Source organism: Haliotis rufescens, unplaced genomic scaffold (assembly GCF_023055435.1).
Source record: "Haliotis rufescens isolate VD_foot unplaced genomic scaffold, xgHalRufe1.0.p SCAF_62, whole genome shotgun sequence".
Classification (NCBI taxonomy): Eukaryota; Metazoa; Mollusca; class Gastropoda; order Lepetellida; family Haliotidae; genus Haliotis; species Haliotis rufescens.
Genome location: NW_025964353.1, coordinates 633,845 through 651,386, shown reverse-complemented (window position 1 = coordinate 651,386; position 17,542 = coordinate 633,845). Strand labels below are relative to the sequence as shown.

The following is a 17,542-nucleotide window of genomic DNA, read 5'->3' as shown; positions in this document are numbered from 1 at the left end:
GTGTTTCACATCTGCTACCTGTAGGATAGGGAAAATTCGCGAGTGGTGACATCACTTGTTACTTGTTTTGTGTAAGTTCTTGAATGTGACGCTTCCTTTGTATAGATTTTGTTCCTTTTCTCATGAGTGAGTTTTGTTAAACGTCATTTGAAAAGTATGTCAGTTATATCGAGGCATGCCAGTTCTAAACAGTGTGTGTGTGTGTGTGAGTATGGGTTTTACGCCGCTTTTAGCAATATTCCAGCAATATCACGGCGGGGGACACCAGAAATGGGCTTCACACATTGTACCCTTGTCGGGAATCGAACCCGGGTTTTAGGCGTGACGAGCGAACGCTTAAACCACTCGGCTACCCGACCGCCCCAGTTCTAAACAGCACACTGCATCCCCCGCTTTAAGACACGCAAAAACTCTACGGCGCACAGAAGTCAGTCGTCAGATGCCGTCCCGTGGGCTACGTCGCCATTCTCCTTGGAGGGCCTGGATCAGTTCTTATCGGTTGACTGGAGGATGTGGTCGCTGTCCGACACGACGATCTATGACATGCCAGAGGTGTTCTATGGGGGACATGTCTGGGGATCGTGCATGCCACGCCAAGACGTTGACGTTGTAGGCTGCAGGGAGGTTCTGTACGATTCTGGCTGTATTGCGTTGCCATGCTGATAAAGAACACCACGTGACAAGTTTCTGACTTACCGTCCGAATCATTAACACACAATTATTGCACGTGTGGTTTCGGCTGCCCAAGCGACACATGTTTTTCACCTTTTCGCATTTTATATAGAATAAAAACATGCCGTGGACGTGTATTACTTACTGCATAGAGCATTGTTGTGTTTGGACGATGTGTTTTGCATGGATTTAGTTTGAACTTGTGTTTTTAAATTATGCAACTTCTTTTTTGAAGTTGTAAAGCTTCTTTTGGCCGTCAGTGTAGTTGGAATCGTACAATCGACTCAGAGGTTTCTTATGAAGATGGAAAGTGTTTTTGCTCTTCTATTTTAGACAACAGCCACTGAGCACAAGTAATTCCCTGAATCTCCGTACACTTTTGGGAACTAATACCGATGTTTAAATATGGAATTGACCAACATACACAAAAAGGTTCCATAACATAGTTCTTGAATGTAATGACTTACCTCCCAGAAAAGCCCCAAAACGACTCCATTCTTGAATAAGTAATAAAATGACAATGAATTTTTATGCTTAAGTTCAAGGCGTAAAGGCAAAACAGTAGTAACAATTATATGAATGGATCACTGAAAAACAGTTATGCGGTGTTTGTTTCCAACGCCGCACAGCAGCACTCCTGCACGTAAACAATCGAGTCTTGACCAGACAATCCAGTGATGGTCCATCCAGTGACACGATAGCACGTTTATTGATTTTGTGCAGACTAGAAACGTCAATTTTGAATAACGTCAAAGATGAATGGAGCTCAGTATGGCATTTGGATTTCAACTTCTCTATTTTTTCATAGCGACGTTTCGGAACCTTTCTAGAAATATTCGCCCTGTAACGAAAACACAAAAGTTAAGTGATGGCGTCTTACCTTATTAAAGGAAGGTAAAAGTTGCAATGTGGAATAAACATGTGTTCGCGAGACTTAAAGGAGTCCAAAACAAAACCTAGTCACCGGAGCCTTTGCTAAATAGGAAATTTTGACACCCACTTTATCAACTACACTGACACACAATGAGACCCGTGAAGATCCGGGGTGAAAGAGGTCTTCAGCAACCCATGCCTGTCTTCACCTGTAAAGATCCGGGGTGAAAGAGGTCTTCAGCAACCCATGCCTGTCTACACCCGTAAAGATCCGGGGTGGAAGAGGTCTTCAGCAACCCATGCCTGTCTACACCCGTAAAGATCCGGGGTGGAAGAGGACTTCAGCAACCCATGCCTGTCTACACCCGTAAAGATCCGGGGTGGAAGAGGTCTTCAGCAACCCATGCTTGCTGTAAAAGGCGAATATGCTTGTCGTAAGAGGTAACTAACGGGATCGGGTGGTCAGGCTCGCTGACTTGGTTGATGTATATCATCGTATCCCAATTGCGTGGATCCATGCCCATTATGTTAATCACTGGATTGTCTGGTCCAGACTGGATTATTTACAGACCGCCGTCATATAGCTGGAATATTGCGGAGTGCGGCGGTAAACGACAAACAAAAAGACACACCATGAAAACACATAATCAACTTTAACTCTAAGGACAGTCAAGAAAACGATTTGAGCAGTAAATATTTGTTCGCATGACAAAGAAAGATGACGGTGTGACAAACAGACATGATCTATGAACAGTTCATTCTTTAATACACAGCACAGCTTAATTTGAAGTTTGTGGCCATTTTGTCAAATATAACAAAACTTCGACAAAGATTTTTCAAATTGTTTCAGGATAGGTATATTGGCACCAGATATTATAACCGATATACCATTATTGTGTTGATGCCTTCGCTCGAAATTTTAATAATAAATGAAATATTGGAATAAAAATGAATGTAACAGCGGTGCATGCAGATGGAACTGCGCAAACAGATGCCTGGAGCATACGGATAAAGCTGAAACTTAGAGGTATTACCAGTAAGCGTCTGACTGCAGTCGTCAGCCATCACACTCAGACATGCAGCGGTGGTCGGGACGTGTAGCTCTAGTGACAGGAGCCTCGGCCGGTATTGGGGCTGGGCTGGTCAAGGCACTGGTCAAACATGGCATGAAGGTGGTGGGGTGTGCCAGAAATGTCGACAAAAGGAGTTGATCCCGCCTGCACTTAGTAATAGTATCAAGTACTGCCAATGCTATGCCACATAATCAATGGCAGTGTCGTCATCTGTAAGGAATTGTAGCGTATTTTGTTTGGTAGTCTTAGGACGGGCTTAGAATGGGTACAAGAATCGAGCCTGGAACAGACACACCGTTGAGTAACAGCGCTACAACGAACCAGGGAAAAGGGTACGATGACACGCAGTCAGCCATTTACAGGGACCGAACCCGTTAAAGTCGAAAAGTATGACAAACTCTTAACAGAGTTTTCACACGACTGATTGGTATTTCGCAAAATGTACGTTGTATAGATAATGTACATATTCAATTATTCACGTCTTTTTATACACGACTTTCCTCCATATATAAATTGTAAAGGCACTTTTCCACATTCCCTCAAACCAATAGTTTTACAAGTTGACCTACAAACCTTTAAACTAGATTTACAAACTTTATTGTGTAGTGTGTGTTGCCTATTTTGCTTGAGATATAATGTAGGAATGAGCTTTGTTCCAGATTAACTTATTTATGGGTGAGGTTCCAGGTATTTACATAAATATACTGTTTCTATAGGTGTATCATCATAAAACAATTTTCATACGACTTTGGGGGACCGCGATTTCTAAACACAATATTCGTAGTTTTATTTCGATTTACTTCCATGATATTGTATATTCCTCTGCAGTTAAGAACAGGTGTCGGACGTTGCTGAGAGACCAGCAGGAAACATGGGCGAACACAGATCATTAATAAAAGATGTTGTAATCAGGACTTCCTCAGACATTCAGCTGACCTGCTGTGTAGCAACACTTGATGTTCAAATTTGGACATAAACCCGGCATGCAGTAATTATTGGCAATAGTTTTATATCAGCGAATGCATAGGTCATCGATAGATCGATGTATTTACAAGCAAGATTTTGTGTGTTAATTTTGAGGTAACTAATGACATTAATTAGATAACTGATTTTAATGGTATTTTGATCAGTTAGAATCAAGCATTCGTCAGTGTCATGTTAGAATAGACGTTTAACTAAACTCATTCCCTTACTACTTTGCATACCATAGGAGAGAGACAGACACACAGACAGAAAGTTCTATTCAGTGTAATGCCTCCGGCTCAAAACACAAATCGCTGTTTATTTTAATATCTGCATGATAGCTATAGACAGTCATTTCTGATAATAACATTGCTTTTACCCTGCATGATAGAAGTAGAATTATTAATCGTAGGATATTTACTAAAATAGTTTACAATGAACTTGTTTCTCAATTCAGAGTAGGAATCATATATATAGGAGATATGGAATTCATCTTCAACAACATAGCCTTTGAGGTTGCATGACATACAATATTTTTCATTATAAAATATATTTTATATCTGTCAATCCCAACACTAAGCTTGAAACTGTGAAATCTAAAACTGGAATAGGATGTTCTCAAATGTTGAGGAAGGTCACGTATGTTTGATACGGTTCAATATTTAGAAGGGATTTAAACTGATTATAGTAAAAACACTGATGATTTGCATGTAAGGGTGCTGACCATGAATGAAAGAGACGATCATGTAATGTTGCTTAAAAAGTGCGGCAAACGCTGCATGGTATCCTATTTACTGTCATTTCCTGGCAAATCCAAATCTATATAGAATATTTGTTATTGGTGTTGCCCCCACCACCAACCCCAAGCAGTGTTTCTGTTAATATAACAACACTGGGAAAACACATTATTGTAATTTTCTCAAAGTGCACTACGTAATTAGAAGTACAGTAAACTACGGTTGTAACGAACTCAAAGGGACCACTAATTCTAATTCGTTATAACCGTAGTTCGTTATAAGCAAATGTACGGAATATATACAGCAAATGGACAGGACCAAAAATAATTCGTTACATTCGTAAGTTCGTTATAAACGTGCTTGATATAAGCGTAGTTTACTGTAATTGGTCCGAGTTGGTAGCGACTCCCCATCCCAAGCCCAGCTGGAGGAATCCATTTGTTGAGAACGATTTTGAACTTTGCATTGTGAACCACCTATTAATCGTATGTTGTATTATGTTGCAATAACTGTATATATCTAACAAGGAATTTATAGGGCATAGCAGCATATACATTTGTTTATTGTGGCATATTCCCGGTATTGTAGTCTGAAAGTAACTGCATTTGTACGTTTTGTAGTAACATTGTAATTTGTAAACTGAAGGTTTTAATATCTCAACGAACACCTGCTGCTTTAACTAAATCTGATTTCTTTTGTGCTGGTTATGTGTTATTTATCACCATGAATGCATCATATTTCCCTGGTTTAGATTAATTTCAATGTCAATTACAAACGAATATACTAATTCATATTGAGATATATTGAGATATTCATATATGTTGGGTATGGTGCCGTCCTAACGAAATTCCAGTTTCCACATGGTAGTCACATGCCCCTCCTAAAAGAGTGAAAATGCCCTGGCTAAATAGCTGTTCTATCAAGTTTACATCAAATCTTTCAAAAGCCACTTACTTTTTCTGTTATCTTAAAGGTTATGGTGAAGATCAATCTAGCATCATTTAATTAATTACAGCGTCTAGACGCCCGAAGGGAAATGGGCACCAGAGCATGGAATGTGATGTCCCTTTAAAGGAGTTCATTGAACCAATTATAAGATGCTTAATATTAAATGGCATTCAGTCCCATCCGTCCTTCGAAAGAGCGTGATTCCAAATAAAGCATATTGGTCTTCATTCTTTACATACTTTACATACTGTATACGAGGTTCCAATCGAGTATATAATTCCGCCACCTCAGACACTAGCTGATGAGTTGAAGGATGAACCTGGCACGGTCAAGGCAGTGCGTTGTGACGTATCCAAGGAAGAAGATGTCCTGGCGATGTTCAAGATGATCAGGGCGGACCCTGACCTTGGTGGGGTGGACGTGTGCATCAACAACGCAGGTCTGACCCACAACGAACCCCTGTTGAGAGGAAGCACTTGCGGATGGAAGGATATGCTAGAGGTAGGGTACAACACACGTCGTACATGAACATCGTGAAGTCCTGTTGACAGGAAGCACTTGGGGATGGAAGGATATGCTAGAGGTAGGGTACAACATACATTGTACATTGACATCGATCGTGAAGTCCTGTTGACAGGAAGCACTTGCGGATGGAAGGATATGCTAGAGGTAGGGTACAACACACGTCGTACATGAACATCGTGAAGTCCTGTTGACAGGAAGCACTTGGGGATGGAAGGATATGCTAGAGGTAGGGTACAACATACATTGTACATTGACATCGATCGTGAAGTCCTGTTGACAGGAAGCACTTGCGGATGGAAGGATATGCTAGAGGTAGGGTACAACACACGTCGTACATGAACATCGTGAAGTCCTGTTGACAGGAAGCACTTGCGGATGGAAGGATATGCTAGAGGTAGGGTACAACACACGTCGTACATGAACATCGTGAAGTCCTGTTGACAGGAAGCACTTGCGGATGGAAGGATATGCTAGAGGTAGGGTACAACACACGTCGTACATGAACATCGTGAAGTCCTGTTGACAGGAAGCACTTGGGGATGGAAGGATATGCTAAAGGTAGTGTACAACACACGTCGTACATGAACATTGATCGTGAAGTCCTGTTGACAGGAAGCACTTGGGAATGGAAGGATATGCTAGAGGTAGTGTACAACACACGTCGTACATGGCGACGCGATTCGCTGTGCACAGTTGCATCCCTTGGCCACGCCAGAAACCTATGATTGTGGGTTCGAATCCCGGTTCTCCCCGATTATGTTCCTAGGTTTGTCAGCACCATACCCGTGCTCGTGGGTTTCACCGAAGTGGTAAACGTCTGAGACCTGCATCAATTCTGGCTTTCCTCCCACATTAAGCTACACGCCACGATATAACTGGAATACTGTTAAAAGTGGCGTTAATCCAAACTCACCCACCTTACATGACATTCTGGTGTCGGGACAGGTCATTGGTCATTCCCATTTTGATTGACATTCATTTAACGCGCTTGCGTGTCTTGAAGTAACATTTCCAAGACATGTTAACGGCAACATGCAATAGTTATTGTAAAACGAGCAAACGTACACATCCCCTTTGCCCGGTGAAAACTGCGGGTCCGAACAGGACCACGGTACATCATGCTTGTCTTAACAGCCGACTGAATCAGGATCGGCGTGACAGTTTCTGTGATTGGATAGATCCTTTGTCCTTGTACCTCTGCGGTAGTCGACATCGGCGGTGGCCAAGCTATCACTGGTTTGCCTGGAATTCTTCACCGTTTGTGTTCTGTGGCATAGCTGTCATATTGCTGACTGGGTGTACATTTACTTTAACAAGTAGGCAAAGAACCACAGCCCTGTGATTTATCTTATGTTTCATGTTTTTATGCTGACAGTGTGCTGGGGAAAAGGGTGGGACCGAGAAAATGTAGTCACTTTTACGGGGCTACGAAATTTGCTGTCTCGGCGATTCAAGAAGGTCTGATGAAAGAGCTGAAAGAAATTAACAGTGGCATCAGAGTGACGGTACGTTCTGTAGTAGTAATACTAACTGGTTCTATTTTAAGTTCATGTGCAGTTCAAATAGCCAACTTTAGGGCAGTAAAGGAGGAAAACTACCTCCATTACGTTACAACACGTCCCGAAACTCTCCGCGCTGTGGCCAGTCCCGGACAAAGGGTTTTACAAAATGCAGCATGCTATTTGCATGATTATATACTAAGGAAGAAATAAGGAAATAAAATGGTTTCGAAAACTCAAATTTTAAACTATGACTATTTTCCTTTCCTCAAAACGTATGTTTTTGTTTTGCAAATACATGAAGGCAAGTCTAACAGTATCATTACACAAAATCCAACTCTGTTTTCAACTTAATTCAACTTACTATGTGACTTAGAGAGTGACTGAGGTAAGGTTTAAGCAAAGAATATGCATCACACATTGTACGAATTTCGGGCTTCGCCCCACGTGACATTAACAATCAGTCAGTTAGTCCATGCCACAATTTGAATTGGACTGATATTGATGTTTTTCTTCATGTATCGATATCTTATGTTCAAGTCTGTGTCCCCCGGAGTAGTGAGGACTGAGATCCTGTATCGGTTGAATGCGGACGGATTAATCCCTGAAGTGGGGTATCAAGGGGTATATAATGTTTGTTTGTTTGTTTGTTGTTTAACGCAGCAATAACGCGGCAATATTCTTGCTATTTGACGACGGTCTGTAAATAATCGCGCCAGGACCAGAAATGCAGTGATTGATATCATGAACATCGATCCACGCAGTTGGGATACAATAACAGGCGTCAACTGAAGCAGCAAGCCTGACCACCCGATCCCGTTACTCGCATGGGTTAGTGAGGTCCTATTCTATCCAAGTTCTTCATAGTATGTAAATGAAATGATCCGTTTGGTATCGGGATGTTGTATCGAAATCAGACATTTCAACAGATATTTTCATTTATAACTATGAGCCTGAATGTTTTTTAAATAAAAGCACATTGCAACAGTGCAATTCTTGTGGCAGGCAATTTCTTTTTCTTCAAAGGTCTGAAGCATAAATTCGTTCGAAGTATTTGGAGATGGACTTGAGAACGAAAGCTATCCTTTCTGATTTCGAGATAAAGTTGATTGTGCGATTCTGCATTGAATGTAAAGACGTTGCGCAGACACACAAACAGCCGTGATAATCATTAACGTGTTCTCTTGGCCAACCTTGAGAATATATTCAGCTCAACAAAGTGCACAGGCTCCTCTCGGTGATCTGTCATCTGTACAAGCTAGAGGTGCTCTTATATGTATGTTCAAGCATGCGGCTGTAAAACTCCATCAACTACGCCTGTCTTCTGGTTTCAGGAACTGGAAGTTGAAGACATCACCGCGATTGTGATCTTTGCCCTCGGGTCTCCGCACCATGTACAGGTTGGCTGCAACTTCGTCATTTAAATTATCACCAACAAGTTGTCTTTGCGTGATGTAGGGACAAGGATGTAGGGGCTTAATGAAGTTTTTTGTCATTCTTTTCAAAGGTGATAGGTATTTGGGTCCGGGTAACACTTGACAATTCATTTTCAAACCCTTATTTTTGAAAGATGAAAATCTTGAAAGCTCTACATCGCTTCCTACTTTTCACTCCCGAAATCGGCTTTGAAAGATAGAAGCTGGAAAGCTCAACACCGCTTCGAACTTCTTACTTCCGTATAAGTATTTGGAAAGATGGTACACTCGGAAAGATCTACATCACATCACGTCTCACTTCCCACTTCGGTAAACATGTTTTAGGAGATAGAAACCGTAAAAGCTCGACTGTTCTGCCATTTTCAACTTTATATTTCTTAGTTTTAAGAACGACGATCTAAGATCTAAGATTACGAAGGCGTTTGTTTCGCTTGTTTACTGTCGTCTGTTTAAAATGAGAATAATGAGGGTTTACGACATACATTCTTGTTTACGACAGGGCAGTTACTCTTAACTTGTTCTGCTGTTGGTACGCACAGTTAGCTAAGCGCCATTACTGCAAGTGCATTTACATATCAAAGCATATATTACTAAGCTTAAGATACCAGGTCGTAATCAAGATTGTATGTCGTTAAATCTCATCTTTCTCATTTCTGATACGCCTTTACGGAAGTGGAAGTGGGAACAACTTTCCAGCTTTCCAAAACAATGTAAAGAAATAATAAGTTGGAAGCGATTTTGAGCTTTCAAGATTTACCTGCCGTTTTGCTTCAACATGTTTTTTAAAAGTATTCTACAAAAGCTGACAGAATGTCTTTTTTTCGCTTGCTTCGGTATCAAAGTGAAATAACATCGACTTATAGAGGGAAACGGGAGGCTTAGTCGTCTAATTCGCTGGTTTGCCTAAGTCTAGTCCGCCTTTAAACGAAACATAGAGAATACATTCGTCTCATTTGACAATTTCAATGTGTTATTTCAGATACATGATGTCGCACTGAAAGGAATCGACAATGAGAATTATTGACCTGTGTTGTCGTCATGAACCGAAACCCCATTTATCCGGTCTGGACAGTTCCCAGTGAATTCGTTCTTATTAATAAAAAACTATCATCGAATCGTTGCTGAAAATAGGTATACCTTGTTTACATGAAGTCGATATTAAATTCGTAAGGGGTGTCTTAGACAAACAACACAAACAAAAATCCCTTCCATGATAAACCTCTTGTGGCGTCATGGTGTTCATGCGGAACCTTCTTTGTGTGCAATAACCTCCTAGCAGGGGCGTCTACAGATGTTTCCTCTGTACCAGATATACACCATTAAAGGCCCCTCTACCCATTGGATATTCCGCCGAATGTCTCTCGTTTGCTATTTAACACAATCTACATACCGTATTCGACGTAATAAGCGCCCAGGGCGCTCTCAAAATTAGAAATAGGGGGTTCTTATAAGAATATTATTTCGGTGAAAAAAAACAGAGTTGAAAGATAAATTTCGTGGTTTATGCTGTCAGCCTGAACTATTTATGTACGACAGATATATTTTTCTAGAATTTAAGGGGGCATATAACACACGAGTGCGTATTGTACGCAAATAATAAAGTCTTGTGAACATTGATCAATCGGAAGAGGTCCTAATTGGGATTGTTCACCAGCCAATATATTAGCAAATACCGCCGTGGGCGCTTGTTAGAGCGTGGCGCTTATTACATCGAATGCGGTAAGACATATTCCACTTAGCTGACGTAAGGAAATGTGCAGAAGGATGGAAAATCAAATGTTACGTATATTTCAGTGTGATCGAACGTGCAACCTTCGCATTTGTGGCCTCATACGTCCGTGTCCTTAGGTTCATGGAACGTGTGTTAAAAACATAAAATTGTTGATGAATGGTGTTTCAGATTTGTCTTTCTGTTTATAGGAGATCAAGCACTATTTTCAGGTTTGGTTAAAAATGAAAACACTCTTGGTCGTCACAAAAAATGCAATGCATGTCCACTGTTCACGACTCAAAAGTGGTACAGCGTCCGCCCGGAGAGCGAAAGGTCCGAGGTTCGATCCCAGGCCGCGTCAACAGACGCCAACAGACGTTTAAAAATGATGCTTTTTTATACCCTGCCTGGCGCTCGACATTAAGGGGCTAAACCAAGGACTGGTCGGCTCGGAGTCAGTATACTGTGTCTGAGAGGGGTCTTTGTGTTAAATTGTGGCATGGTATCTCATTGGGCTAGCGCTATTAAATCTGCAACAGTCCGGACTAGCACAAGCAACCAAACAAACACGTACATATGCACGTCGATATAAAAGTAATAATCTTGGACGCGACGTTCAACCCATTTACACCACGGGAACATATGATAAATTAAATATATACATTGAATAACGACTAAATGTTATCAATTTTGCTTGTTGAAAAAATCAGAAATAGATTGCGGTATAATTAGGAAATTAACATACGGTGTTTTCAATGCAGAGCTAGGTTCGTGTTAGAGTCCCTGGTTTGATTAAACTGTGCTCCCCGTGTGACTATTCGAACACCATGATATTTAGAAATTCGCATTTAAGTGATGAACTAATCAAGGCGTGTATCATGCTAGGTCCATCAATATTCACGTTTATGGCTACATTTATATAAGCCCAGAATAATTGGTGGTATCCATTTATAATATAGAAAGCGAACTTGAAAATTAACCAACTGAATATTGATTAAACTATTTGGTTTTCCTGTTTCAATAACGTATTGAGAGATGGGTTTAACGCCGCTTGAACAGTATTCCAGTTATGTCACGGCGTGTCAGCTTGATGTGGGGGAAAAGCCCGAAGATATGCAGGTCTTAGACGTTTACCAAATTTGGTTAAACCCACGAACACGGGTATGGTGCTGACCAACCTTGATACATAAGCAGGGCAAATCGGGATTCAAACCCACGACCATAGGGTTCAGGCGTGCCCAGGGGACGCGAGTGTGCATAGCGCTTTAGACGACAGGGCCACCCTTGCCCCCAATTATGTACTGATGGCGTAATCTTAAGATGAAATGCTTGACAGCCTTCAACATCACACATTTAGTAAATCACCTGGAGCTTGTTATTTATTTTCCTGCACATTTGTTGTTGTCTTACTTTGAATTGCTATTCAAGGTTAAGTGAGATCATGGGTATTTTCCTAGCTCATGCTCACTTGGCATGATAGTTCCGATACACCAACAAGACGCATTAGATAAAACTTATTAGTGTTTCCAGAAGATTCGTCATGTTCACCATACGAGATTAGTCAGATAACATACATAAAATAAGTAAAATAGGAGTCGGTAGCAGGTTATAGGAAAGGATACACAAACATCTATATTATCTTCGTTCTGCAATCTGTAATTCAAAGATATTTAGATTGCACGCTTTTCTTATCGATTTTTCAAAGGTTTTTTAATTTATCAAGATAAATAACTCATAATTAAAACAGCATTTTAATCGAATATTAAATGAATTAAATAAATACACTATCGATCTATGCAATTAGGATACGACAACATGCATCAGTCGCGCCAGCGAGTCTGACCACCTGATCCCGTTAGTCGCTCCTTACAGGGGTGGGTTGCCATGACCGTTGTGTATGGTGAATGTGGCTGGTAGCCTATGTTCTATCATCTTCTCTTATATTAAGGTTATATACTATTGGTCAAGACTATTGAACATGTCATTCTTGTATTTCGGCTGATGTTATATGGATTATATTTGTTATGATATAATCCCCGTAATGTAGGAAGAATAGATCGTTAGTCGTCTTTAAAACGTATACAATAAACTAAGGTTACAACGACCATAAAGGGAAGACAAAGTTTAGTTCGTTATAATCATATATACATCATATATACAGCAAATGTTGGGACGAAAAATAGGTTCGTTGTATCCGTCGTTTCGTTATAAGCATATTCGTTATAAACGTAGTTTACTGTAGTTCATTGTTCCTCATTCAGGTGTATGACACAAACGAATTAGTTTCTTATTTGACTTTCAAGCGTTTGACAAATTGAATACGTTACAATTGAAAGTGTCCCCATGCCCCCCTTATCTGACGGTACTCAACCCACTCACTCACTCACTCACCTTATCTGACGGTACTCAGCTCACTCACTCCCTCACTCACTCACCTTTTCTGACGGTACTCAACTCACTCACTCACTCACTCACCTTATCTGACGGTACTCAAAGAACGTTTTGTCTCAGTATTGAGTTGAAAGCAGATTTCAGAAGAAGGAAAACCTTGACAGGGTGTGCTATGTCTTCAGACTGTCTAGACTTGGTGTGTTTGGGGGAGAAGTCTCGATGTGACAAACACGTTAGTTTCTACTTCGATTGCCGAGTGTAAACCAATGACACCTTTCAATGGTGAAATGTGTATGTTGGAGGGCGGGAAGCGACGCAATACCTCATTGAGCAGTTTTTGAAAAACCAATAAAGAAATAGTTCGCTGGAAACACTTTAAAACGCAAATAGCAGATAGCAAAACAAATAGCGCCTACCACCTTCCGCATATCAATTTTTTTCTACGTGTTGTTTCTTGCGGAAGTAGTAGTAGTAGTTGTAGTAGTAGTAGTAGTAGTAGTAGTAGTAGTAGTAGTAGTAGTAGTAGGAGTAGAACTAGTAGTACAAATAGCATCAGAAGTTGTAGTAGAAGTAAAAGTATTAGTATCAGTAAAAGTAGTGGTGATGATAGTAGTGGTATAAAAAGCGACTATGCTTGTAAGAGGCGACTAACGGGATCGGGTGGTCAGGCTTAGGGAGGTGAAGTTTTATTGGTTGTGGTAATGGTAGAAGTAGTAGTAGAAGTGGTAGTGGGAGTCTATTCAGAAGTACTCTAGGTCAAAGGCCATGGCTATACATCTGAAAGTACAGGGTATTATCAAGACGGCTGCCTTACTAAACAAAGCTTGATATATGTAGATACAGCTATAGATATTGATATAGATAAACTGATACATATGTTATCATTCGATGATAATATATTATATTTGTTGATTTTTGAGAGTTAAACGGCTCCTGCTCAAAATATTTTTGATCTGGGTTACAACTTTCAAGACTTTCAAATCATTTTAGGGAAGACATGGGGGCGGGGGTTGGGGCTGGTGGAGAAACTGTTCTACTTCTTTTCCAAATGTCTTATCCCCCAATTTCACATAGATGCTTCATAAATGTGGAAGACAATTATTTCACATGCTGGGGCGGTCGGGTAGCCTAGTGGATAAAGCGTTCGCTCGTCACGCCGAAGACCCGGGTTCGATTCCCGACATGGGTTCAATGTGTGAAGCCCATTTCTGGTGTCCCCCGCCGTGATATTGCTGGAATATTGCTAAAAGCGGCGTAAAACCATACTCACTCACTCACCCATTTCACATGCTGCTTCCTCAGTAAAAAAAACCCATCTGACATAACAATTATTTGGAATGTTCTACAGACACGGGGCGTTTCATCCCAAATGTTAAAAATGTATCCAGGCTATTTATGCTAAAGTCCGCTCATGTGTAAAATATAATAAACATTATTCAGACTTGTTTGAATGTAACGTGGGTATTCGCGAAGGTTGTGTATTCAGTCAATACTTATTTTCGATGTTTATTGATGAGTTGGCAGAGGAAAGTAAAGCATCTTGAAGTTCCGTACGCTCTCCAGTTTCATCAGACATTGTACATTTGTTCCTTTTACTTTTCGCTGATGATGTTATTCTTATTTCTGACACCGTTGCTAGATTACAGGGACAAATTTGGGCCCTAGAACAATATTGCTGCAACTACCAACTAACTACTTACCTGAATAAGACAAAAGTTGTAGTTTTTAAGAAAGGATGTATTCTGGCGAGAAGTGAAAAGTGGTATAAGCAAGAGGAGCCGTTGGGATGTGTTTCATGTTATGAATACTTAGGGGTCATTCTCATTAAAACTTTGTCTTGTGTTCCACATATAGAGTAATGCAAGTACACAGGCAAAGAAGATGGTGTTCAATGTTTTGATATCACTATATGAACTAAACCCAATTCCTTATGACCTGTTCTTTAAGATATTTCATACAAAGGTTGCACCAGTTCTACTTTATGGCGCGGAAATATGGGGGATAGACACTTTTAAACAATTGGAATCTGTACATCTGCATGTAAGAGGCTTTTAGGGGTAAAGAAATCTACTCTACAGTATGTTGTCCAAGGCGAAAGTGGCCCCTTCCCCATTTACATATTAGCAGCTAATTGTGTCATTACATACTGGTTTCCGTTCTTAGCAATGCCAGATACCAGGTACCTTAGAAAAAGGTTACACTTTGCTAATTCAAGTGCAAGCCATGGTAAGATTAACTGGGCTTCCAAAATTTAATCTTTGTAATATCGCTTGGGATTTGGATATGTATGGGAAGCTCGAAATGTTTCACTCAAAGAATCGTTTATTACAGAATTTGGAATGAGACTTAAACGTGCTTTTCAACAGGACTGTCATTTCTCATTGTCAAACAATTTCAAAACACAAATTTATTCCTCCTTTAAACAACTTCTTAATGTTGAATTATATTTTGAAAGAAATTACCAATGAAAAACTCAGAATAGCTTTGTCCCACTTCCGTTGCAATTCCCATAATCTTCGCATAGAAACGGGGCGGTATCATAATATTCCAAGGCATGAAAGGTTTTGCCTGTACTGCAATACTGATGTTGTGGAGGATAAATAACATTTTATACTGATTTGTTCTAAATACAATACGTTACGACATATATGTGTTCCAAACACATTCGTTATTCATCCTACGCTGTTTAAATGTAATTCGTTAATGTCTATTGTAAAGATAATTCAAAACCTTGCTATGTACATCATGCCAATAATCTTAGGATATAACCAAACTGGGTTCTGTATTTTCTTAAATTTGTTTTGTACATGAAGTGTTTTACTGTGCACAAATGGACCATATGTATGTTGTGAATTTGTTCCACATTCTTACGAAATAATCAACATCTTTACTTAAACTACTCTGAAAAACATTCGACAGTTTCATTTTCTCTTTTAGTCCATTGTTTGGCTTGTGCTTCGGCAGTACCTATAATGGTTTTAACCAATTCGAGGAGGCTGTTCACGATATTTTGGTTCATATTTGTAATTCAGAGAAGTCACCTGTGTTTTTATGACCAATTTATTGGAAGCAGTAAGACGAGTCTTTGCAGCCACTAGTAGTGGACTTTAAAAGCTGCCGAGTCCACGTAATGAAACACGTTCCTTTGATAACAATATTGATGAAATGGTGTTCGTATATGAAATATTACAAATATTGTGGGACATTTTGTTGCTCTTTCAACCAGCATGCACCGGAATGTGTGTACTGTCGCTCAACTATCGCACACGGGAATGAATGTATCTACTGCCACTCAACAATCAAACACGGGGACGAATGTATTGCTGCTCAACCATCAGACACGGGAATGTGTGTATTGCTGCTCAACCATCAGACACGGGAACATGTGTATTGCTGCTCAGCCATCAGACACGGGAACGTGTGTATTGCTGCTCAACCATCAGACACGGGAATGTGTGTATTGCTGCTCAACCATCAAACGCGGGGACGTGTGTATTGCTGCTCGACCATCAGACACGGGAATGTGTGTATTGCTGCTCAACCATCAGACACGGGAATGTGTGTATTGCTGCTCGACCATCAGACACGGGAATGTGTGTATTGCTGCTCGACCATCAGACACGGGAACGTGTGTATTGCTGCTCAACCATCAGACACGGGAACGTGTGTATTGCTGCTCAACCATCAGACACGGGAGCGTGTTTATTGCTGCTCAACCATCAGACACGGGAACGTGTGTATTGCTGCTCGACCATCAGACACGGGAACGTGTGTATTGCTGCTCGACCATCAGACACGGGAACGTGTGTATTGCTGCTCAACCATCAGACACGGGAACGTTTGTATTGCTGCTCAACCATCAGACACGGGAATGTGTGTATTGCTGCTCGACCATCAGACACGGGAACGTGTGTATTGCTGCTCAACCATCAGACACGGGAACGTGTGTATTGCTGCTCAACCATCAGACACGGGAACGTGTGTATTGTTGCTCAACCATCAGACACCAGGACGTGTGTATTGCTGCTCGACCATCAGACACGGGAATGTGTGTATTGCTGCTCGACCATCAGACACGGGAACGTGTGTATTGTTGCTCAACCATCAGACACGGGGACGTGTGTAATGCTGCTCGACCATCAGACACGGGAATGTGTGTATTGTTGCTCAACCATCAGACACGGGGACGTGTGTATTGCTGCTCGACCATCAGACACGGGAATGTGTGTATTGCTGCTCAACCATCAGACACGGGAACATGTGTATTGCTGCTCAACCATCAGACACGGGAACGTGTGTATTGCTGCTCAACCATCAGGCACGGGAACGTGTGTATTGCTGCTCAACCATTAAACACGGTGACGTATGTATTGCTGCTCAGCCATCAGACACGGGAATGTGTGTATTGCTGCTCGACCATCAGACACGGGAATGTGTGTATTGCTGCTCAACCATCAGACACGGGAACGTGTATATTGCTGCTCAACCATCAGTCACCGGAACGTGTGTATTGTTGCTCAACCATCAGTCACGGGAACGTGTGTATATTGCCGCACAACCAGCACACACAATGCAGCATAACACACTCAGATGTCCGGACTGTTACGCACGGTAGACACCCTAATTTGAACGGTTACATCCCATTAGAAAGACATCCCATTAGTGAGACACCCATTGTAAGACAGTAGGTGGGATTAATTAAACAAACACAGCC

General features: G+C 41.0%; 1 protein-coding gene across 1 annotated transcript; it reads left to right on the top strand.

The window, feature by feature from the left end:
- Nucleotides 1-2,599: 2,599 nt before the first annotated feature.
- Nucleotides 2,600-8,714, top strand: LOC125375907 (dehydrogenase/reductase SDR family member 11-like). The gene is made up of 5 exons (XM_048386911.1): nucleotides 2,600-2,738; nucleotides 5,537-5,772; nucleotides 7,167-7,296; nucleotides 7,831-7,899; nucleotides 8,625-8,714. The coding sequence occupies exons 1-5, from the start codon at nucleotides 2,622-2,624 to the stop codon at nucleotides 8,712-8,714; spliced, it is 642 nt and encodes a 213-aa protein (XP_048242868.1). The 5' UTR covers nucleotides 2,600-2,621.
- Nucleotides 8,715-17,542: the final 8,828 nt, after the last annotated feature.

What these genes read in the sequence shown, in the direction of transcription:
- LOC125375907 (XM_048386911.1), top strand. Translation starts at nt 2,622, where the DNA reads ATGCAGCGGTGGTCGGGACGTGTAGCTCTAGTGACAGGAGCCTCGGCC. An exon ending in TGGTGGGGTGTGCCAGAAAT is followed by an intron (nt 2,739 to 5,536) that starts GTCGACAAAAGG and finishes GTTCCAATCGAG; the next exon opens with TATATAATTCCGCCACCTCA. An exon ending in CGGACGGATTAATCCCTGAA is followed by an intron (nt 7,900 to 8,624) that starts GTGGGGTATCAA and finishes TTCTGGTTTCAG; the next exon opens with GAACTGGAAGTTGAAGACAT.